The following is a 24,872-nucleotide window of genomic DNA, read 5'->3' on the forward strand; positions in this document are numbered from 1 at the left end:
TTGAGGGTCAGCAGGTGATGGAGGTCAGCCAGCACTTCCCAACTACCCTGTGTGTCCCTTTGACACCCAGCCAGGGCCCTCCTCTGCCACCTCCCTCCTGGATGGGGAGTGGGGCTGTGGGTCTCCCTCCTGAGCCTTGCCTCATTCCCTGGCTCAGCCATCTGCTTGGATGCAGCTGGACACATCAGAGCAAACCACTGCCTTCACAAAAATCTATTTTAGGGTGAGTGGGCTCATTCTCACCAGGACCAGGGCTTTGCCAGCTTTCAATAGCAAAAGGTTCTGTGTGATGCTCACTTCCATTAAACCTGCCCACTTCTGTAGCCCTGCTCCCCCCTAAGAAGTTAAAATCTCCCACAAAATGATGTGCTGACCTACAGCACAGGTGATATTTCCAGCAGATAACTGTCTCACAGCTTATATCCTACTCCTGCTCTCAGCCATTAATAAAACTCAAAAGCAATGACCTTGAGGTCCCTGCCAGTGACACCAAACCCCAGCAGCCCTTCACTTCCACACTCTTCATCTCATTTGGGGCTGACATGCTTCCAGTCAAGGCTCTGCCACCAGACAGGCTGCAAACACACAGCCCTGGCACCACGTAGCAGCTCTGGAGGAGAAATCTGGCCATTGGTGGAAGGCACAGCCCTTGGAAAGACAGGCAGGGCTGTCACCATGTCTCTAACCCCTACAGATCTGGGAAATGCAGATGGCAGGGCCACACAGGCACTTTAGTTCCTGTCTCTGTGACTCAGTTTTCCATCTGTAAATACGAAAAAAACGCTGACATCTGCAGTGGTGGGGATGTCAAACTGAGTGAGTGCTCGCCCCAAGCTCCTCTAGAGCCCAGGGGGAGGGCAACAAAGACTAAATATTATCATTCCTCATTGCAACCAAGACTGCAGAGCAGAAACTGATGCACCAGTGGTGCTGCCCCAGTGGGCTGTATTTGCAGTGTCAGCTAATGATTGAGCTGAGGCACCTCTGAAAGCTGGAATCACACACAGAGTGGTTGTCCCCAGCCCCACGTTGCCAGAGCCTTGCAGCAGGGAATAGAGCCTGCTGCACCCTATGATCCAGGGCAGCCAGGGAAGGAGCTTCCTGTGGTGCATCTGCCTGCTCACCCCAGCAGGGCTGGGCAGTCACAGTCCCTGGGGAGCCTCACCCCAGTGCCACTGGCACATGCTCGGAGCAGCCGCCCTGCTGCAGGAGAACCAGGCAGCTGCTCTGCTGTAGCATCCCAGCTCCCAGCCCCAAGCTCCTTACCAGCGGCCCCTGGCTGGGGTTGGGGTTGCGGGGGTGTTTCCCAGTCCAGGATGCCCATCTGGAACCCATTAGGCACCTTTAATCCTCCTCATCCATTCTGGTGCTGTCTGAGCTCCCCCCTACCAACACACACAAACGCTGCCATTCAAGCAGTTAATTTAAACAAATTCTGCCCAGCCGCCACATCGAGAAGCGATGAAAAAGCCAAATGAAGCTGCTCAAAGCCAAGGGGAGAATGGGAAAAAAAAAAAAAAAAAAGAAAGAAAGAAAGAAAACCAAAAGAAAAAGAAAACCACTCAGCACGGCAGGGCTGATACCCAGAAAGACCAGCTGCATCCTCCCATCCCAGCCAGCCCCAGTCCTCCCCTCTCACAGGCAATCAGATACCATGCGGGCTGTGTAATTGGATGGCAAAGGATAGAGAGAGACATCTTAAAGCTTGGGTCTAATCTCATTAGCACCCGGCTGCGGGGATGCTGTGAAATCGTAGGATGCAGGAATGAGCAACATGCTGAGCCCGTGGGGAGGAGAACAAGCGAGCTGGAGCAGGACGACAACACCGGGAGGTGGAAATGCCTCCGGTCAGACAGCGAGAGCTGGAAACACTGCTGAGTCCTGGGAATGCAGCCAGCCCCCTTGCTTGATCCTCACTTCCTTGCTCCTGTTTACCCCACAAGCACAGATCGCCACTCCTGTTATGTGGCCCCAACTTTATCCCTATGATTGGTAATTAATGGTGTAGCCCAGGGGTTAAATACCTACCCCCCATCCCGCACCCATTTTGCATTTCCACTATTCTTGCCTTGGACCAGCACACTGCTGCATTTTTTGCTGGGTATGTGCTGGTCCATGGCAAGAAGAATCACCAGACCACAGGCAAATATCCCAAAAAGGTGCCATGGTGAGGTCAATTTCAACACTCCTCTCCAGGCCCCTGTTGCCACTGCAAGTCTCTGTCATAGAGTGACCAGCCTGGGAAAAAGTATCCTAGATGGGGTGAAGTGGAGGGGATGAAGTATCCACCCATCTATGGGGCTCCTAGGTGGACAAAAGTCCCTTTGAGTGTCATACCAAGGATGGGAAGGTATGGGGAGACACAGGTTCAGAATTCCCAGGTCCCTTTCCCAGTTCTACCATGGGAGGGGTCTGGGGATGGGGAACTTCCCAGCTTCGGGGGGCACTTTTTGAGAGCTATTCCTGTGCTTTCCACATTTAGTACTCTGTCCATGCAACATAGCTAACACCTCTCCCTCCTTTCTCCTTAGAATCCCAAAATTACCATTTCCCAAACACTCAAGTGGATGGTCAAGCTCTTTCTGGCTGCACCTCCCAGGGAAACATCTCTCCTCCAGCCCCAGGGCCTGCAGAAAGTCTGTGCCAATTTTCCTCTTCAAGCAGCTCTGCCTCAAATGCCATCCCTCACTGGAGGGGCAGCGAGGACCAGACAGGGAGAAGGAGGTCACGGTGAGGAAACCATTCTAAACCATCCCTGCCATTTCCTGCCTCCCAGTTTAGAGAAAAAAAAAGACAGCAGGATGTCTTCAGTTACCAACAGCTCCCTTGGGAGCAGTAAAAATTAATCCAGCTTTTCCTATCCTGAAGGGAAATACAGATACAAATGAGAACAAAAGCCTCTGTGGGCAAAGGGGGGTGCAACAACCATGGAAGGGCCGTGGAAGGCAGCTGGTAAGACCCCCTAATCCATACCCTGCTTAGCTCTGGCAGGGCAGTGGGAGTCCCAGCCACAGAAGTCTGCATCTCACTGGTTAAGTGAGTATAAGCCTGAGATGATAATTAATTTAACACAGATGAGAATCAGGAAAGTGAATCCCCACCTCCCCAAACCCATCCCCAACACACTGCCAGCAGGGTTCCCTTGCACATGGATGTCAATTGGCACACACAGTTGGCACAATGGGCTCACCAAACCAGAACACCCTCAGCTCATCCCTGCAGGCAGGGCACAGCTTCCCCTTGGCAATGCCCAGGAGCCCTGCTGCACCAGGAAAGCCCCTAGGTGTGCAAAGGGGCATCTTTTCCACTTACACTCATCTGTTTGGCCCTTCAGGACTTCAGCATAGAGAACTTTACCTGTCTGCAGCACTGGATAAAGCATCCCAGTGCTCCAGGCAGCCTGCTTGGGCAAGAAGTTGGAGCCCACCAAGCCCAACTGCTGGTATTGGGGTTGCAGGCTCTGTGGTCCAGCACCAATGCCAAAAGCACCACAGGTCCCTTGGGAGCAGAAGAGAAAGAGCACGGCACAGGGACCCTGTTAGGAGCAGTGCTGGAAACTGCTGACAGCTTGTTTTCATTACAGCCCCAGCATGAGAGAGGAGGGGTTGCAGCACCCAGCCACGGGAAGATCAGCCAGCAAAGGCAGGTTAATTACCTGGCTCTGCACATTCACACGTCTGTGGGATGCACATGCAGTGGTACCAAGTTATAACTTAGCCTCAAATCACTGCATAGGACTTTTTTCTTTCACATTCTGGAACTCAAATTACCAGAGGCTAATTCTGCTCACGATTCTTTAATATCACTTTGAACTCTTCTACTATTTGAACTGTGAAAACAGGAGGAAGGAAATGCCTTTATGCTGTGCTCAAAATGGATGGACAAAGGCATCAGCTCTTCCAAGTGCTCTTTTAACTCTTTCAGGGGACCAAAGGTGGCCAAAGGCTGAATGTGGGACAATGCAGGCAATGAGCTGTGAGGCAGGCAGGGAATAAATAATTCCTGTGTTTTAATAGCTGTGTAATTAGCACTGCTGCTCAGCTTTAGGAAGATTTGATTTTTCATTGCTTTTTCCCATGGGTTGCAAATTCCCCCAGTGCACCACTGGGAAGCTGGGCAGGGATGCTCTGCATGATGCCATGTGGAGGAGAGGACTTTGCTGAAAGAGGCAGGGGGCTGAAAGCTGCACCTCACCACAGACTTTCGCTTTAATAACATTACAAAACCCAAATCCAAGCCTGCACCCAAAGCAAGACAGAGGGTGAGCCCAGCAGAACCAGTGGCTCAAGGAGAGAGCCCCGGGAGTGGGGCTTGACCCTGTGCATTGCCAGGGAAACCCTGGAAGCGTCTCAAGAGCCAGAAAACTGGAGCCGGCCGTGAGTCAGGAGCACAACGGGGTGCATGGAGGGAACGGGGCAGATTATCTCCAGGCAGCCGTCTGGCAATGCCCGCTCCTGGCAGCCCCGGCTCGCTGGCAGGATAATGGCACAGAACAGAGCCAGGGCGTCCCTGAGCAGGGCTTGCACCACCACCCCAGTGGGACAGGGCCCAGGCTGGTGGGAAGCAATCAGGGAGGCTGCACGTCTGCAGGTTGGGCCATGGCTGCTACCCTCACCCCAGCACTCCTGTGCCTCTGGAGGCTGCGGGTCAAGTCCCAAAATGCTTATGGAAATGCTCAAGAATGTGTTTAATTTGTGAGGCTTTGAGGTTGTCTGCACTCAGGATCCTCCAGGGAATCTTGCCCTCCCACCCAAAAAAGCTGAGATCTGTGGCACATTAATGATGGACGAAGAAGAGCAGCAGGCAGTGAGCAGCTCCCTGCACAGGGGTGCTCCTTTCCAGCAGGGTTACCCCGCACAAAGCCCCAGAAGTAAGAATCTGTAAGAATGCTGTCCCCATGGGCCAGAAGCACAAGGACATATCAGCCTGCCTCAGCTTGGCCCTCCTGCAGCCCCCTGAGCCCTGCCAAGGCTGGGGTGCCAGGAGCAGCCCCTCAGCGCCTGGCAGCCCGCCGGGGAGGGGGCTGGCCGCCCGCCCGCCTGGCAGCATCCTTCCCTAGGTAACCTCCCCACCTATTAGTGGCACATTTGTTTCCCTGCGTTTCCTTAGAGCTGTCACCAGCCACACTGACTCTTTGTTCCCGGGGGCTGCAGAGAGGCCTCCCTTCCCCTTCCCCCCAGCTGGTGTGGGGGGGTGTCTTGCAGCACACAGACCCCACAGCTCCCCCCTCCCCCCAGCTCCAGGGGTAAACACGCTGCCCCTCCTCATTGGTATTCGGGGGGACACATCCCAGCCTGGCCCCCCCAGCCCTGCTCTGTCCCCAACAGAAGGAGCTTTGTTGGGGAGCGCGATGGGGTGCGGCACCCGGAGTCCAAAACGTGGGCATGGTGACAGCGGGGACACTTGGCCCTCACCCGGCAAGGGGAGGGGGATGCTGCTAGAGGGGGAGCTGGGACAAAATGAGGGATGCTGGGGAAGGGGAAGCAGGGAGGTTTGCTCCAGGAAAGCTGCTCTCTGCTCTGACCTTGGCACTTTGCTCTTGGACCACAGACCTCTGCACAGATCATCAGCACGTACACATCTGTGCAAAGAGCAAAGGGGCACGTGCCCAGGGAGCCAAAGCAACCCTGCTCCAGCAGGGGAAGATGAAAACACAAGGCTGTGCCCACAGGCCCCTTCCCACACAGCAGCTGCAGGCTCCTGGGTGCTTGCTGAGCTCCAGAACCAGCACAAACCTTGCTGGAGGGAGTGAACCTCAACCAAATCCCCAACAAGAGTGACTGTGGGACATGGGGGTGGGTGTCTGGCACAGGAGAGCCAGGGCACAGCCAGAGCCAGCCCACCACAGTGACAGTATTTCCAGGGAGCCAACCAGCAGGCAGGCACCAAATATCCCTCACTAAATTGAAAACGGGGCTCAGGCAAGTCTCCCCCACTGGGAGGGAGCAAAGCTGTGGCACATGCACTCCCCAGAGAGCGTCCCCACCTGGTACCACACCTCCCACCTGGCACCAGCATCACTACCCACTGGGGGGGCACAGGACCGCTCCTTTATCCAGCCATCACCAAGAACACATTTTTTCCTCCATCCCTGCCTTCCCTCTCTGGGGGCTTTCCTGGTGCAGCCCCAAGAGGAACGGTCACTAGTACAGTCTCGCAAGCAACACCTCCCACGCGCAGCCAGCCCCATCTGAGCGGGGCCTGTTTTGTTATTCCTTTCTCTGACAGCTCCTTTTTCACTTGTCACCCTGTTTTGCTACTACTCAGCTCACAGCTTCCTCTGGCATGGTTGTGATCCTCTCCTTCTTGAAGGATGTCATTTGCATTTTCTCAAGTTATTTAGCAGGCCTCCATTTTTCTCTGCTGCTTTTCTAAAGGCAATTAGGGCTGGGTTTAGCCAAATGCAGGGGTGGTGTGAGGAACCTGTCCCAGGGCTTGCCATAATATCAACTCTCCTAACCAGGCAGCACACCCAGCTGTGGTGCTCTCTGCCACTCAGCTCAAAACTCCCTTTAAATAGCCCTGAATCCACGGTGGGTCTGTACCAGCCCCTGGTCCCTCTGTGAGCTCCCAGACAGAGGCAGCCATAGAGCATCACTATTCCTCTGCAGGCTCTGGCCACAGAAGAGTCTCATGGGAGCATGACAATCCCCCCAGCTCCTACAACATTTCACATGTCCCGGGCTCAGAAAGTCACCAGCCCTGATTGAGATGTTAATGCTGTTTCTAGGGAGCCCCTGCCCTTGCAGACTGAGAGCAGCACGGCAGCCCTTCCCCCTGGGCTTGGCTGCCAGCTAAGATGTGGCACCATCTCCTTCCCCATTTTAGCTGGCACGGATCTGACAGAAACTGACAGTCTGTGGCCCCTGTCCTAAATCTCCCTCCTTCTGGAGACAAGACTTTTTTCCCCCCTACTCCCTGCTCACTCTCTCTCAGCTCCCATTCTGCCTGAGCAAGGAGCAGCTACTGCAGCTTTTGAGGGAAACCACTGGGCAGCCACTCCCATGGGGATGCATCCATCTGGGATTGCGACTCCCCTGCAGGAGCTACTCCCCAGAGCTCCTCACAGCCAAGCACCCACTGCTCCTCTCCTCCCTCGCATCAGCTCGGCTTCCCTTGGAGAAAACTATTTATTTATAGCCATCCTGGCTGCCTTTAGCACATTTCAACAGCCCACGTCTTTGCCTCCCTGATGATGCGCCCACAGCATTTCTGTCCTCACCCTGCTGCTACAGCCATTCCAGACTCCTCTCTCCTCCTTGCATCCCCAATCCAGAACCCCCAAGGGACTTAGAAACAGCTTCAGGAGGAGGTTTTAAGGGGAGCTGAGCAGAGAAGGGAGAGAGTCTTACAAAACTCCTATCTCATCCTTCCCCCCCACAAGGAAGCAGAGAGAAACTCTGCTTGCTTTTTCTGTTGGGGGCTGTTGGGAAAAAAACCCCAACTCCTGCCAGCTTGGGAGAGAGGGTGAAAGAAGATCTACCAGCATCCCCTTGGCTCCTGGTGTGCATCAGGGCTGTACTGGAGCACCACTGCTGATGTGTACGGCTGTGGCACACTGGGGACCAACACCAGGCACTGCAATAGATGAGGTCACCTTCTTGCCTGGGTAATCCTCACTGGAAGGAAAGATCCATCTTTTTATCACCCCTCCTCTTCGCAGGAGATGTGCTCTTCCCCAGTGAGCTGCTGGGGGACCCTGGCTTTCCCCCTTGAGCCCACAAAGCTTTGTTCTTCCGTCCAGTGCTGACAGTTTAATTAAACCCAGTTTGAGAACAGGTCACTGAGGTCAGGCGCTCTCCAGCGAAACCTCAGCTCAGCACCACTTCCAGCCACCAGGACTGCTTAATGAGTTATCCACACATAAATAAAGGAGCCATGCAGGGAGTCCCCCTGCCTCCTGGCCCCACTGCCAAGGACCACCCCCACTATCTCAGACTGAAATGGGCTCTGGGCAGGCGTCAGCTCAATATTTCCAAATTCCAAGGGGAAAACATTCCTCTCCAGGCGTCTCACCTCCCCCATGCCCTCATTTGAGGTTTGCTTCCCGTTGGCCCTTTGCTGCCATTCCCCAGTTTATTTAAGCCCTGACGGATCAGGTTTAACTCCAATCCTTTCCATTATCCCGATGCACAAATGCTCTTTACAGCCAACTTCCATGTAACTAATTGTAGCTCGAGCCGGGCTGGGAGACCACAAAGTACCACAACGTGGCTCTGACACTCAGGAGGGGCACAAAGAGCTCTCCATCCCAACCTGAACCTCAGGGACTCCTCTTGTGCTCCTGAAAAACTTTCATCAGGTTCAGCAGGAAAGGTACAGTGGGAAACAGCTCTGTGGGTATCACATACCCCTAATTCAACAGACTTGTCTTCGTCTTCTGTGTAACTGATGTGCTGAGAAAGATCCATCAAGACTATGCCTAGAAAAGGCTAGAGCACCCAGGCCAGCACCCAAGGGCCCATCTAAGTAACCCCCAGCAGCTCCTACAATCCACCCCTGGCTTTCTGCTTCAGCTGCCACCAGACAGCCTTATTTCCCAACCAAACAGATCTCAGCCTGACTCATTCAATCAGTTTTTGTTAATTCAAGACCTGCCAGTACAATGGTGTGAGGACATGAGGAGCTAGCAAGGACTCCTGAACTCGAGAAGCATGCCATGGGTGGCTGCAGTCAGCAAGTCAAGGGGAAGCCTGTTTGTTGGAAGTGATCTGGAGATCAGAGTTTGCAGGAAAATGGTGCTGGTAAGAGCCTTGTTTTCCCAGACCAGCACAGGTCCTGGCCTGTTTCTGGGCAGGGAAAGGGTCTTGAGCAGTGGGGCCACCTCAGATCCATTTCAGCAGTTAAACAAGTGCAAAGCCCAGTGGGGAGGCTCCAATTTCGCTCAAGGAGAGCTGATTTCAATTTAGCTTAAACCTGTTCCCCACTGACTCATATCCCTGTAGCCTGACCCGGGTTTGCAGCAATTTAAGAGTGTCCTTATGACCTCCCGCACTGGCTGGCCTAGCTCTGGTCCAGATCCCACCTCCTGCTGAGTCAGCATGTGTGTCTACACAAGCCACCCAGGGCACCCCCTGAGCACCTCAGTAACCAGCAGTCCCAAGGAGAGGGAGCAGCAGGTCCTCTGGCACATGGGCTCTGTTGCACAAATGCAGAACTTAAGGATCTGCCAGGATACTGGCTCCTGGTTTCCCTCTGGGCAGACCCCAGTGCTGCACCCCTACTCTCATTAATGTGTGTGGGGGAACCTGCTGCAGAGGAGGCTGGAGGGTGGCTCAGTGTGTCCCCTGTCCCCAGTTCCACTGCTCATCACAGGGACCCTCTGCTCCAAGCACACATCAAAGCTCCCCAAGACGTGGCACCAGCTATAGTCGAGGAGCTGCAAAATCTGAGCCTGTGCACACAGCCCTAGATTGAACAAGAAAAGCTCCAGGTGCTTTTCCCAGGCATCCTGTATCCAGTATCCAGGCAGTTTGCCAAGGCAGAAATGACCAGAAAACAACTTCAAAACAGGGTGGGAGGGAAAAGGGGGTTTGAAATAACCCCCACATTGCAGTAAGCAGTAAAACAACAGGAGGAGGCTGAAATGCACCTGAACATGAGGTGGCTGCAAGGAACACCTTGCACAGACCTCTTAAACCCTCAGGTTGTGTACAGCCCCCTGCACACCGTGGCACAGTCCTGGCTCCACACAAGCCTGGCAGCTGTGTAGGGGCACTCTGTATTTGTAGGAGACACACATGCTGCTCTTCTGCATCTCCACAATGAATTGTTAGGGTTTGCTTGTTGAAAGAGCCTGGTATTAAAATCTAGAGAAGATTAAAAAGGAAACAGCAATATTTGTAAAATTATTCTCTGGCCTGTGTTTCTGTTATGCAATGGGTGGCTGGAGGAGGATGGGCCCTTGCTGGCGCCATGATATGGCACAGCTGAGCTCAACAAATGCCATTTGATAATTAATGGGACGCCTGTGCTATCAGCTGCCATTACCTAGGCCCATCTTTGGCACCTGTCCACCACTTCACACATCCCATACTGGCAACCCACACAGCGTTTTAACCCTTCATTACCCACCCCAGGCTGGACTCTGGGACTGACTCCCTGGCACTGTTGGAAGAAAGTGGTTCAGCCACAGCCTGACAGCACAGGCAGGGCTGCCTGGCCCAAACATGGCCATGCCTGTCCTGGGAATGTCTCAGCACATACAGTTATTTCATCCATTCCTGCCTTGCCTCAGCAGGGACCTGGCATCCTCATGTCACAGCTGATCAATGGAGATACAAGATGCTGCAAGCAGAAAGCTTGTGTCCTGGCAACCATCACCCCAATCCACAGGGTATAAGCTGCTTCTCTGAGTGATAGAGAGCACCCAGCCCCAGTCTGCCACGCACCCTCTGCTCCTCACAGCACCCTTCCCAATGTATGTAGTGCCTGACATAGCTGAGAGCCTGTAAACACTTTGTTTGAACAATGCTGGCACTGCTGAAAGCACCATTGCCTGAGCAAAACAGCCCCAGGCAAGGGAAACCCAATATGGAACAGAGAATATTTATCAAAACCCCAGCAGCCCTCCCCAAGCAGCCTGCTGCCGCACAGAGGGAGGAGGAGCAGAGAGATCTGTGGAGCTGGGGCTTGCACAGCAAGAGACAGGCCCTGGAGTTGTTTCTGCAGGTGCAGAGGGACAGGCAGGGATGGGGACACGTAGAGCAATGCGAGAAGAGGGCAGCAGGCATGAAGGGCTGAATCTGCCCTGGGCAGGGCTCCCCCCTCCTTCTCCAGACACCTACAGAAAAGCAGCTCTTGAGCAGGGTTGTGGGGCTCTCTGTGCCCCATGGAGGTCTCTGGAAAGTAACCTCTTTCACCCTCCTTTCATGAGAACCTGGGCTAGTGTGTAAGGGAGCCCTGCTCCAAAGCCTGTGACCCACAGCCAGGGAGGAGGCTGAGGCGCTCTCAGCACCTCTCCACCTGACACTGTGCAGGCACAGCTCAACTCTGCAATGCCACACCCAGCCCAGACTGCCAGCACCTCATCCCATATCCCCATGTGTTACAAGGACATCCTTAACACTGCCAGTCTGAGGTCCCTGGCAAGTCACAGCCCATTTCCCACCTTGCTGCATGCTCAGCTCATTTAGAAACAGGGAGCATTCCCCTGCCAGAGCCCTCACTGGGACAACACACCTGTAACCACCAGCACACCCCCCCCAGGAGCAGCACCCTCCCGAGGCATCAGTATCCCTCCAAATCCCATGGCAGTCCCCCAGGTGTGCCCACAGCAGTCCCCAGGGGAGCCCTGCGGGCACAGGGGGCACTTACAGCCGCGACAGCGCCTGGTTGTTCTGGAAGAGAAGCTCGGGCAGGGTGTGCAGCTGGTTGCGGTTCAGCCGTCTGCAGGGACAGAAGAAAAGGGTCAGGGTTGGGAGTACAAAGCAATGACCCCATCTGCAGCCCAGCTGGATGCACCACGCAGAGCTGGGCACTTTGGCTCACTCAGAGAGGCCAATAGAGCAGAGCATCCCACCTGGCAAGGACAGCCCCATCCTTCTCACAACAATCCCAGGCAGGGACAACCACGGGGCACTAATAGGCCCACTCACAATGTTGTAATTACATGCAGAGAGGACTCCAAGCTGTTAACTGCTGACTGCTGCTTAACTGCGCTCTTAACCTGCTGCTCGCTCAGCTCCTCATATTTGCTCGAGCAGCTTGGGATTTTTAAACTGCTGAGCTATTTTACTGAGTGCTGGACCAGAACTTACAGCTCTCTTGCCAACACAGAGGACACAGCTGATACAGCAAAAGTCATTTGTGTTTAACCTGCTCCTCACTTCAAAAGCATCAGAAAGGACTCTTAAGATCTATAGAAACAGAAATAGGTGTGCTTCCCAAACTGTAAAATACCACTGCCACGCAGAAGAGAAGCTGTTTGAAGTCAGGCAGCACCGTACATTAGGGTTTAAGGAAAAAAGGAAAGGATGCTCACTGCAATAAATCCAGCAGCCCCACACCAACCTCCCTCCATGACCAGACACTCACAGCCGCTCAAGCTCCTTCATGTCATCAAATGCCCCACGCTCCACCACGCTGATCTGATTTTCCATCAGCTGCCTGCAGAGAGAAGGGGTCAGCTTTCTGCAAAAGTGGTCCCCAGTGCCCCCATTGCTTCTTTTGACCCAGGGTACCTCACTCCCATTATCCCCTCAACACAACCCAGACCCTTCCCACTCTCTCCCAGCTGGAAATCCACCAGGCTCAGCCCAATACAATACCCTCCAGCCCTGCTGGCTGAGGCTCACAGAAAGAGGCTAACTCCAGCAGCCCTAGGAGGGGCCACAAACCAAGCACAATATCCACCAAGGTGGGGGCATCTGGCCCTTTATCAGGAACTCACAGGACACGGAGCTGCTTCAGCCCGGCAAAGTCATTCTTGTTGATTCGTGTTATGTTGTTGCCGTTGAGCTCCCTGCGGAGAGAAGAGGAAGAAATTAGCAAGGAAGCACTCAAGAGGTGGACAAACACTGGGCCTCCCCAGTAGCTCCCCAAAAATGGCAGGCAGGGCCCAAAGGACCGTAGGGGCTGGTGCAATTCAGTGGCCCTTCACCAGGAATGGCCCCTGGCCCCAGAGAGGACCCTCAATGACCAGCAGTGCTGGGCACACAGAAGTCTGTCTGGCTGTCCCTGTGGCTGGCGTCTTTCATGGACCATAAGGCAACAAGAGGAAGGGGCTCTCTGGCTCCTCCCTGTTCCCGTTCCATATGCCCCCCCCCCGGGATGCATGTCACCCCCTTCTGCAAATGTAGCTAACACCTGCTAGGGTCATCCCAAACGCATCTAGAGTTGTTTAGAGAAGGCGAGGGTAACAAGAAACAAACAAAAGTCCCCAGAACAGCAGGATCCCTGCAAATACCCAGCTGCAAGACACTTACAAGTGTAAGTGACACTTACATGATAATGGCTCCTGCCATTATCGTTGCATCACAACCGGTTCAGTGCACAGCCATTTCACACCTTCTACCTGGAGAAAAAGCCACACTCAGGTTTCACCTGCCAAGAGAAGCTTGCACAGGACAAGCTGCTTTGTGGCATCACTCTCTCCTTCAAAAGCCCTGGGTGAGCACAGGGACAGCCAATGCAGCCAGAAAGAAGATGCCGCCCCTCCTTGCTCATTCTGCTGGTGGAAATAAGGGGTACCTACACCCACCCATGGCCTCGGTCCTGCCCAGGCTCTGCTGAGCACCAGGACAACGTGTCCCACTCCTAGACACACAGGACCTCTGCTCCCAGCCTGCTGGTTACTCCTTCCCCAGCTCTCCTCAGCCATGCTCTCCAGCACGCTCCTGCTAGGATTATCCTGCTTTAAAATACATCAAGCCAGAAGCTGCAGAGATTTGCACCTCGCAGTCAGCTTTGCAGTGCTTTTCTGCATTACAGGGTGTGATTACTGTGGGAAAAGCAGGACCATCAGCCCTGGGACCCACAGTCTGCAGAGCTGGGGATCTCTGTGCAGCCCCCTATTGCAGGAGACATCACAAAGCATGGCAGCATTTGCTTCTCGCCATCAGCCAACCTGCCCAAGGCATGTGCTGGGCATGGAAGGTGCCTACACCAAGGCAGAGCCCAGGGAGGGCTCCCGTGCCGGAGACCCACTGCCTGCACTGAACACAGACACAAAAAACAAAGGGAAAACAAATAAACTACAGGAGGAGAAGTCGGTCAAGTGAAGGATGAGCTGCTGCAGCCAGGGAAGGAAAGAGACAGGAAAGTGCCACCATGGAGCAGCTTGGGGTGCTCGGGCAGCACCACGGGGCGGGGGATCTGTAACTTCCTGAGCCCTGACAGCGGGAGCAGGGAGCAGGAATGCCTCATGTGACATGGCTGGCTGAATACACAGTCCATCATCCCCATCCAGAGCCAAAGCTCCCCTCCACCGGGCTCTGCAGCCGTGCGAGGGGCCAAGGTCAGCGGCGGGCTGGCCTCGGGGCCGCCGAGCAGCGTGTAGGGCCAGCGGGTGCAGGCAGCGCAGCCGCGCACCCCGGGGTGCTGCCATTGTCCTGCTGGAACGGCTGATAATGGCTAATGAGTTCCAGCTCGCCATTATAGCCCCGTAATTACAGCGCTATTCAGCCCCGCGATTGCCGGGCTCCTGCCATTATCCAGCCGTGTGCGCCGCGTCGGGAAGGAGGCTGGGAGAGCAGCGTTACTAGGACACAGATGAATGCGAGCCGGAATGAATAGAGGTTCCTCAGCCCCAGTGATTAAACTGAAACCCACAATTGGGCTCTGCAGCCCCACGGCTCCCAGTCCGACCGGCTCGCAGAGAGCACAGCGGGCTGCCGGGGACGGGTCTCCAAATCAGAAGGAGGTGACCCCCTCAGTGGGAGCAAAAGCCGTAGTCAGTCAGGCTGTAAATCCCAGGCTCTAGGGTGTGTCACACGTTTTAGGGACATTTGTCACCACAAAGGGGGTCGTTTGGCATGTACAGCTGTGTGCCCACCTCCTGATGGACCACAGCCCCGGCGTCAGCTAAGGGCAGGGAGAAATCATAGCTTCAGGAGTGGTTTTCTCCAAATGTCCTAAAGGTTCCTTGGCAAAGAAGATTGCCTGGAAGATCCCCAGGGCCAGGCTGGGGACCAAGCTGGAGGTAATGGCACCCATTCGAGCTCCTGTGAGGAAGGGTTCCCAGCAGGACTCCCATGTCACCTTCCTTTAAACATACCTAACGTTACTCTGGCTGTGCAGCAAGAGTACAATTCCAGTACAATGTGTAACTGGAAATTGAGACATCTCCAGTACTGCAGAGGGACAGAGCAGAGAGGCTTGATTTAGAACTGCCCAACCTGAAAGCCAGGACTTAGACCCCAGCCTGCAAAGCCCAGGGTGGTGCTGTCCTCAGAGCACCAGCATCCCAGAGCCTTAGCCAGAGGCAAAGCATGGAAACATGAAGAAACACCAAAGAGCCACGGAAGCCACACACTAAACATGGCCAGTCCCTGCACATGCCAAAACCAGGCTCTGCCCTCTCTCCAAGGCATCTGCTGGGACAGTGCCCAAAGACTGGAACACCAGAAGGCACTGCCAGGACCAGCTACCCTGGGGTCTGCTGCCCACACAGCCCACCGCAGCCTCTGCTCCCTGCATGCCTGCTGAGCATCCTCGGGGAACTTCAGCAGTGGGGCTGGCGGCAATCCCCAAGGGGGGCTGTGTCTCAGAACCCCCTGACAGTCCTCCTCCCTCAGGAACTGACTCTCTGTGCTCCCTGACAACTGCTCCCAGCATCCTTCCATGCCTTTGTTCAGGTAAATGATGGCCTTTGCAACCCAGATGGGAACGAACAGCAGGTAAAGCTTATTTGTAAGGATGCCGAGGCAACACTGCCATTTAACTTCATGACATTTTTCCCCTCTGAACCCCCTTCAGTTCCTCATGGAGATAAATTACAGTCTGCAGTGCCCAGAAAGCTGGATCCCTGCTGCTCAGCTGCTCACCCACTGCCTTCATGCCCTTTCCTAGTGAAGCAAAACACTCTGCCCTGCTCCACACAGCAGAGCTTCAATAAGGACTGATGTGTCTGGGGAGCTGCCCAGCAGATTGGTTGTATTTCTGGACTATGACTTGAAAGCAGAAACACAAGGCATGCTCTTTGCTCACTAATTCAAAGGATTTAACACCAGAAAGCATCCTCAAGTTCATTCAGGCTGCCTTCCTCTGCCCCCCCAGCACCCCATATCTCACACTGCTGATGGAGAGGCAGCAGATTTTCATTTGCAACCCTCAAGTTTCAGAAACCCCCCTCCCATTCCTCCCTGGGAAGAGGAAAGTCATTAAAACAATCAGTCCCTTTGCTACATTGCTTGTGGATCATCCCACTCCCAGATGGGATGTCTGTGCTGCAGCAGGGTTCGTTAGACTGGATTTGCATAGTCTGGGTTTATATTTGGTTTCTAGCTTTGGATGGCTTATCCATTCCCAGGGGGTCCGATGTGTCTTTTCCCTTTGCAGGGTTTGGAGCTACACTAACTCAGTAACAACCTCAGAGAGCACAAATGCTGAGAGTTAATTTATTAAATACAGCCAACATGAATGATATTTCCCTGGGCACTGATTTATCAGGAGCGGGAAGGAGCAGACAGCGCAGTCCCAGGATCCCTACTCTTGCAAAGCATCAGCTATTCAGCACACATGTGCCTCCTGTCCTTGTGGCTCAGCTCAGCTCTGCTCTCCTGCTGAGGCAGAAATCCTAACTGCTCTGCTCCCTGGAATCCTGCTTTTAAGAACGCAAAGTCTGTGAGATGGATTCCTGCATTTGCACCCACCAGCACCAAAATGTGCCCTGGCCCATCAGGGCGAGCACAGAGCAGGTGCCCACAGCTCTGGGCAGTGACTGCAGGGGCTGGTGGAGAAGGATCTGTGCTCCTGTGGTGCTGCTGCTGCCCCTGCCCTGGTGCCCAGTGGGGTTGGTACGTGTATTGTCCCTGAGATCTGTCCCTCCCTCGACGATCTTCACTGCTCTGCCTTCCCTGCCCTTGCCTCAGAGCTCTGGCCCCAAAGGGCATGGCTCCCCTCCCAGCAGCTCCATAGCCCTCATCCCAGAGCCCTGACCCCAGCTGGAGCCAGCAGTGCCAGATAATAATCAGGGAAGCAGAGAAATGAAGGCTGGAAGGTCACACACCCCACAGCAGTACTTCTGCCACCCTCCATCAATCCAGGCAGATGCACACACTGCTCTTTCAAGGACAGGCACTGACACTACCCTGTGCCTTACTCCAGCACCATTATCAAAACTCTGACCTGAACCCCTCCCACAGCACATGAACCCCATCTCTGCCTGCTCAAGCCACTGTGGTGCAGAGATCTGGCTGCTCCCTTGCCTGTGCAGGCCTCTTTCCCACAGCAATCCCCCAGCCCAAGGGCACAGCTCTCCCTCAGGGCCTCTCTGACTTGCAGGGCTCTGTTTGTGCTCCATTCCACATCTGTGCTTTCGGTGATTGCCTCCCACCAACACTTTCCTCGAGTCCCCAGGCAACAACTTCCTTTCTGTCAGCTCATTCCTCCCATTCACCAAGCCCACTCTGAAACCTCAGCCCATTCTCCAGCCCTCCTGCATCTCCCCCAGCCTGGTGGCATCTGCAACTGTCAGAAGCAGCTCGTGTCCCATCACACAGACTGCTGATGGAAACACGGGTGAGGCTTAGACTCCAGACTGACCCCTGTGCTCAGCACTGGGGACAGAGCAGCTGCAACCTTTCATCCTACACTTTTATTGCATTTTTCAAGTCTTCTCAAGATTTCACCCGTCTACTTGAATGTAACTTAGCCCCAGCACAGACTCAAACAAAGAAATGAGGGGCAGGGGCCCTTCCCAGTCCTGCAAGAGCCGGTCCCCTGCAGCACAGCACCATGTTCACCAGCTCTCTGGAGCCCATATGGCCATGGCTGGGTGCTAACTCCATCCCCTCCAATACCAGGGAATTACAGGGTGCTGCTGCCCACTGCTCAGGGAGGGGACACTGGTCACACACACCCTGGGCTGACACAGCTGCACAAGGGGCTCAGCACCTTCTTCTCCTTTTCCATCCCATCCCTGTTCTGACCAGAGCCCTCAAGAAGAGCAAAGGTGCCCAAGGGATACATGGAAGTCCCTTTAGGGTGTCACTCACCCAGCACCAGCCCTACCAGCTGCCTGCTGGTGCCCAACAAACAGAGCCAAGAACAGCTGTGTGCTGTTGGGGCTCATCTGGGAATCACTGCCCTTAGCCAAAGGGGACCCCAGCCCCAGGCACAGCCATGGCCCCACAGCACAGGAGGCTCTGTAGGCTCTTACAAGGCCCTACAGCAGGTTAGCATCACGACAGATCTTTAAGCATTACAAACAGCATCGATCATGCAAGTAACAGTGAGGATCCAAAGGCTTTCTGTTCTCCTAACTTCTCTCTGGGGTTTTCATGCCACAGCCATTAGCTGCTCGCAGTCAGGGAATGCTTTACACTCACACAGCATTGTGGTGTACCACCTTCAGGTTAAAAATTAATAAATAACCTCCCTGAACCCCAGCGGGAGAGAGAAAAGGCAGCAGGGCATTTCTGTATCACAAGTGTGGAAACTGAGACTCAGCCAAGAGAACAGATTTTCTGGGATACCCACGAAATTTTGCTTTTTATGCTGTGCTGAGTAGCCTGGTGAGGGGCTGCTCTGTAGCTCCTCTGCTTCCCAGGGCAGGGGAGGCTGCCCAGCCCTCAGGCTGCATCCTGCCACTCATTGGATTGAGTTCCACTTTGCATCTCCCCCAGCAAAACCTCTTTGGCTTATCCCTCCTGGAGCTGTTCACACCATGGATGAGAGGACAAGTGCACCTGAACTGCTCAGTTATAGATGCCTACTCAATCCCAGACCAGATGGGTCTCCTGGAGCATCCCATTTGGGATGTAGGGCTTCCTCCAACTAAGAAATATCCAGGGCTAGGAGCCTTGCATCTCTCTCACTCTTGGTGCCCAGGGCTGCTCCTTGGCTGCATCACTTTAAAAATTAATCTTCCCTTTTTCTGATCTTCCTCCTCTAGCAGCCTCTCTCCCCCATAGGACACTTGCCTCTGCTATTTTGAGCAGCAAGTGCATCCAAAATGCATGCTGGGGAAGCAGGCAGTCAGCACAGCCTCAGAGCCTGAATGTAGCAGGGAGGTCTGAGATGATTCTTGTGGGGACAGCCTTGGGCCAACCCCACACCAACACCACGGAGAGGTCCCCTCATCCCACCTCAATTCCTTCTCACTCCCAGCAGTGCCACAGCCCCAAGGACCTGGTTATCCTTACTGCTCCCATTGCTAATTGGCATCCTGGTGCTGTACAGCAGGAAGCCCCTGCTCCTCTCCTCACTCCTACCACTGCCATCCCTGGCTGTCCCTCCAGTGGGGACAGGGGCCAGCTGCTGGAGCTGGCCTTGGAGCTCCTCGCACTGGAAACCTGCCAGGGAGCAGTGATCTGGGTCTGAATCCCCTGGATGAGGCCATTTGCTAACACACAACTCTGTGGATTTACTGCTTTTCAGTAAAACACGCACAGAAACATCTCCTTGCCTCTCAGGTTTTATGAAAGGTTATTTCAGTAGCAATGAAGACCAAGAGGATGCATCTGCAGCACCAAGTACCTCTGGAGTGGGCAGGGAAGCATGAAGGACTCAGAAACAAGACAAAGACAAACTCCCTTGGTTGCCCTCATGCCCGTCCTGCTCCAGTACTCTCCTCCACATCTGCCAGAGAGCAAATCAGAGCAAGGATACAGGAGAAGCCCCTCTTCAGTGGGAGGTCATGGGCTTGTAGACCTTTCCCTGGACAGGACACCCGTTCCTGTCCACACCACCCTGCTGATAGCCCAAATCCCTTCTGTTCCCCCAGGCTGCAGGTTCTGCTGCCCTGTGGGGGTCCCTCCTGCATCCTCAGCCTTTTATAGCTGCCTCACTCTTCTGCCAGAGGTTTGATAGGAAGCAATGAAGTAGGGGAGAAAGAAACTCAAAGCAAATGCACATCCTGTTGGAGTCCCTTTCTGTAACTGGGCTGTTTCTGTGTGTGCTGCCCTGCACTGGCACCGTGGCCACCATGCCCAGCCCACCCTGGGACCTGGGCACAGCAGCAACAGCACTGGAAGGTGCACGTGGGAGACCCACAATGAAAGCTGGAAACAGCTCCCCTTCCTTGCTCCCACCTCAGCAACAAGGAATTGCTGTTAGCACAATGCATCACTCTGGAGGACCAAAGTGGCAGCACATTTAAGGCAAAAATATCTGTTTTAAAGGATGCAATAAAACAGAGCCAGGGAAGGGTTTATAGGGAAGCAATTGCTGTGTGGGGTGAGAAGTGGTCACCAGAGGCCAATCTGCCTGGCTTTATTGCCTGTTACTGGTGACTTTTCCCAACCAGGGGACAATAGATCCTCCACTATCAGCCTCCACTTCAGTCAATACAAACACGACATAGTTTTTTAAACTAATATTTTTCCAGCATGCAATTCCATAGAGAGTGAGAACGCAGCGTTACCATGGCAATATATAGACAGCATCTGCCTTGGACGTAGCTGAAGGGAGAAATTGGAATAGAATTGCAAATTTCCTCTGTCCAGGAAGGCTCCCAAGGAAGCCACTGCAGTGGGCTGGGCAGGCTACCTTCCCAAGCCATCCTGCATCCTCCCAGTGCCCAGCACTATCTCTCCTGAGAGCTGAGGGCTGCAGGGCCAGCCAAGCACTGCCCTGGCTGGACCAAGGTCCTGCATCCTGCTCCAGAGCTCTGCAGAGCCTGCACGGACCTTTGCAACCAGACTGCTCACTGGGAACTTGCCTGGGCACTTCAGGGAAGGGACAGGTTGACTTCCTCAAGGTGCTTCCTAAGAAGGAGCATTGCCTGAAGCCCCTGAGAGGAGAAGCAGCCCAACAACTGGAGTGGAATGCAGGAGTGCTGCTGTGATACACCAGCCTGGCTGCTGCAAGACATTTTGATTAACTGGTGAGAGGTAGATGCAGGTGAATGGATTAAACATGCTCTGAACAAGAGCTTGCTGCTGGAATTTTGGCAGGGGATGGTTGGGCAGTATGCAAGAGTGCTTCAGGTGCAGCCACCCTGGCATGGGGCTCCCACACCCAAAGGCTGTGGCTCAGCACCCCTTCCCTCCACCAATGCAGACAGAGGGATGGCAGGCTGGCTACAGACTGCATGGGCCCCATTTCAGCAGAGGCAAACCCTCAAAGTTTGGGAACAAGGCAAACAGAAGCCCCACTAAATGCTGAGGCCAGGGACTCTACAAAGGAAAAGCCAGAGCCAAGAGGGGTGCAGTGATGGGGACCCCCAAACCCAACTCTGCTGCCTTCCACATGAGGGGAGGGACACAGCACAGCCCCCAGTGGGGGGATATTCAGCTCATCAGAGAGGAGGCAAAAGGGGCAAGTGGGGCAATTCTCAGCTGTCAGCCAACAAATTCAATAGCAGAAAAGAGTGACATGCCATCCCAGTCAATTCATCCCCTACAAGCAAAGAGCTGGGCTGGAAGCTGCCATTTGACAGTGGCAAATTTGCACTGATCCTGCTGGCGTGGGGAGAGCTATCCACCTCCTCAACAAGGCCGTCTGCTCTTCAGAGACACTTTCAAAGGAAAAAAGAAAGAAAAGCAAGCGAATGGGGAAGGGAATCGTGACCTTCTACCACAACTCTTCTCTGGTGGCTGAGGCTGAGGGACTCCTGGAAGCAGATAACACTGTAGTGCTGGAGGATTATCACCTTATCCTGCCTACAAAGCCTTCGGGCCTCTGTTGTGCTTGCCAGAAGTGTAGGCAGGAGCACAGGCATCTGTGAAAAGTGCCCAGAGACTTTGCTGCTTCCCACCTTGCTCAGCCCTGATCCAGCCAGAGGGCAGGTGCACAACCCCCATTTTTGTTGGGTTGCAGACTAAAAGGCACTTAGGGATCAGTGTGCTGTGCCCTGGTGCAAGGGAAGAGGGGTCCTGTGTCCCCCCATGCAATCATCACTCATGGTCCATCCTAGACATATCTGCAGCCCTTACTCTCTACCAACAGCATAGCACCCACCAGGAAGATATCACAGGGCAAACTGAAGCAGAAGACAAGACGATTTTCCCCCAGCCCATGATTCTCCAAAGTTGCAGTGACTCTGTAAGGCAAGTAATTCCCTGTTCTTCAATGGAAAAGGCTGTATTGCAAAAGCAACACAGCACAAACCTCATCACAGCATGCTGCTGCCTGAGTCCCTACAATGGCAGTGCCAGCAGGCCTGGCTGCCCTGCCCAGGGGCTTGACCCATGGGGCTCAGCCAGGTGGGAGGCTGGAGAAAGCCTGGAGGCTCCAAACACCACACTGGCATGCAACAGGTAAAAAATTCAACAGCAGGGACATCCCTGCTCACTGCCACTGTGGGATGCGTGGTGAGGTTGGCATTGCTCATGCTGTGCATCTCAGGGTTTGGGAAAAGAGGTGTGCAGTGGGGGGCACTGGTGAGAGGCTGATGACTGCCCACAGAGAGCTGACCCCTGGAGAGAGCAAGTCCTGGCACAGCCCCTGCTGCAGGCTCCCCTGTGGCTGCTGCTGACCTTGCTCCATCGAACACTGAGAAGCTGGAGACTGCAAGGTTGCAGCCTGCTTACAGGGAATTGAAACTCACTTACGAGCTGTTACAGCAGGATTTCACTGCTAGGAGATAGACCTGCTCTGCACAGACACCCTCCAGCACCTGCATGGGTGTGCAAAACAGCAGGAAGTAGTTATCCAGCAGACAACACCCACGAGAGAGTAAGCATGTCTAGCTCAGTCCAGACAGGAGATCCGGCATCACCAGCTGCATTAAAATCCAGAAAACCCAATGCTGCTGAATGGCAACAGGCATGGAGGACCAGGTCAGGGGAGGCAGAATGGGAGACAGCAAGCAGGACCCACCTCCAGAGCAGGAGAGATGCCCTGCCAGAGCAGGAGTGAGACACCCAGCAGGGCATCCTCCATTAGCTCACTGCAGCCTTGCTTCATTTGAGCAGTGCTGAGCAAGGGGCTGGATGTGGGCAGAGCTGGGGACCCGATGCCAATTCTCCCCCAGGACCCTGCACCCAGGTGCATGGATGGAGAGCTGATGCCAAGGACCCTATTAAGCTCTCCAAGAGGGAGAAAGGGATAGTGCAGTCTATTCATAAACCTTTCCTCTGCCCTGGGCACAGCAGAAAGGGGGATCCAGTTTCAGACCTCATAAACTTGGTCTATGGGATGGCAACTCACAGCAGCCTGGTTGCCGTGCTGGGTAATAATCATTTGTATGAGGATAATTATGGTGGGAGAAAAGAAAACTCCTCTAAAGTGGTACCCTGCAGAGCTCTTGATGCTGCATGCTGGGTGCAGCTCTGGCAGCTGCCAGGCTCTCTGCAGTCCATGCATGCAGTCCTTGCCTGCAGGGTCTCGGCCCATCTGCAGGCAAAGGGCACAGTCAAACTCCAGGAGCTGCAAACAGCAGGGCACAGGGACAGGAGCACTGTGTGGCTGTCCTGGAACATAGCCTGCAGCTCTGCTGCCCAAGGAGACAGCAGCTCAACACTTCCCTGCACTGCAAGGGGGATGTGGGAGCAGCCTGGCCCCCGGGCCAGACAGCTCCTGTGCCACTATGGTCCATTGCAGCTACTGGGATGTGGCACCTGCTGCTGCTGAGCAGAGGGGACAGGCTGGGGACAGCCCTGCTCTCCTGCGTGCCAGGAACCTCCTGCCAGCAGCAGGTTGGACACGTTCAGCTCATGCTGCTCTCCCTGCTTGGCCACAGAACCCCAGGCAGGCAGACCTGCCCAGCCAGGCACCAGCAGAGGCCCCCTCCTGCTTGGGGGAGCTCAGCAGGTAACACGGGACCCACACAGCCAGCTGGACCTGGACTGTGAGAGAAAAACCTTCCTCATGGGGGCCCGGCTAAGAGAGCCAGGGACACCTCCCAGCACCCCTGAGGATGTGGCAAGGGATTTGATGAGCAGTGAGGTGCAGCCACAGGGGACTGGAGAGGATGGGTGAGCTGTCTGGCTCACGATGGGTGATCTGCACGGCTGAAGGCTGATCATGCATGGGGGAATCTCAAGAGGGGCTGGGGCAATGGGACCTGATCCTAAGACGATGTGCAGCACTCCCAGGAGAGCTTCCTGGGGACAAAGGGGTGCTCAGCACAGGTAGGGGCTTGGGGTGACAGGAGCCCTCGAGAACCCCTGTGGCCGTGTAGCTACCCTGTGACAAGCCACTGGAGGGGTGGCCACACACCTGCCGGGGGTGCCATGGGGCTCACGGACCCACACACGCAGTCCGTTCTGGGCTGCCCCAGCGCAAATGCCCCCCCGGAGCAGCCCACTCCCTCGGGCACTGCTCCAACCCCAACCCCGCTGCACATCCTTGCACAAAGACTGGCACACGCGGGCTCTTGCATATGCCGGACCTCTTGCACGACCCTCACACAGAGAAAAGGCTACACACACCCCCTGCCCCAGCAGGCTCTCACACACACCCTGCTCTCCACCTCGACGGGCTACTGCACCTCCCTCAGGAAGGGGATGATGCACGTAAACTCACTTAACAGGCCCTTGCACAGGTATCCTCTGGACGGGAATTTACAGACACACAACCCCCGGGCGCAGCGGGACACTGCACATCACCCACCCCACCAGGTTCTTGCACTCGCAGCTTTTGGGCGGCCGATCGTGGCCCCACGGGCATCTGCACGGGTTCTGCCCGTAGCCGGCACGGCGGGCGCTTGCACCCACCGCAGACAGGCTGCTGCCCACCCCCGCCGCGGACAGCCCCATCCACACGCATCCCCGGACGGGCTCCCGCACGCACTCCCGAGCTCAGGCTCCGGAGCGCGTTCCGCACCCCTGCGGGGCACTCGCTACCCACGGGCTTTTGGCCACACGCCCTCGGACAAGCCCCGGCCCCGGCGCCCCGCCGGGCTCCCGCACCCCCGTCGGCGCACGCCCGGCGGCGACGGACAAAGCCCGGCGGTACTCACAGGCGCTCGGTGCCGCGGGGGATGCTGCGGGGCACGGCGCGCAGGGCCGAGCCGTGGCAGTCCACCGTGGTGCCGCTGCAGGCGCACAGCGGCGGGCAGGCGGCGGCGCGGCCCCGGCACAGCGCGGCGCACGCCAGCAGCCAGGCGGCGGCCCGCAGCCCCGCCGGGACCCCCGCCGGCCGCCCGGGGGTCGGGGCCGCCATGGCAGCGGGCAGCAGGGTCAGGCGGTGCGGCCGCCGCGCATCACCGGGGAGAGGAGCGGAGCGCGGCTCGGCTCGGCGCGGCGCGGCTCGGCTCGGCTGCGGGGCGAGAGCCCCGTCGGCGCACACCGCCCACCCTCACTGCCGCCCCATCCCGCAGCCCA

The 24,872-nt window shown here is 55.3% G+C and overlaps 1 protein-coding gene across 3 annotated transcripts in view; it reads right to left on the minus strand.

The window, feature by feature from the left end:
• The window catches only part of SLIT1 (slit guidance ligand 1), a 60,664-nt gene extending 35,792 nt beyond the window's left edge, over positions 1-24,872 (minus strand). For 2 of the 3 annotated variants that reach the window (XR_013183451.1, XM_077182989.1), the window contains exons 1-4: positions 24,509-24,872; positions 12,392-12,463; positions 12,037-12,108; positions 11,317-11,388 (exon numbers count right to left, since the gene is read on the minus strand). Coding sequence is in view for 2 of the 3 variants with exons in the window: in XM_077182989.1 (XP_077039104.1) it covers positions 11,317-11,388; positions 12,037-12,108; positions 12,392-12,463; positions 24,509-24,711 (419 nt within the window). In the remaining variant the exon portion in view is untranslated. Of the gene's footprint in view, positions 1-11,316; positions 11,389-12,036; positions 12,109-12,391; positions 12,464-12,945; positions 12,981-24,508 lie in introns of those variants that run through there. The other variant, XM_077182990.1, reaches the window with a different exon arrangement.

The sequence above is a fragment of the Agelaius phoeniceus genome, chromosome 9 (genome assembly GCF_051311805.1).
Source record: "Agelaius phoeniceus isolate bAgePho1 chromosome 9, bAgePho1.hap1, whole genome shotgun sequence".
Taxonomy (NCBI): Eukaryota; Metazoa; Chordata; class Aves; order Passeriformes; family Icteridae; genus Agelaius; species Agelaius phoeniceus.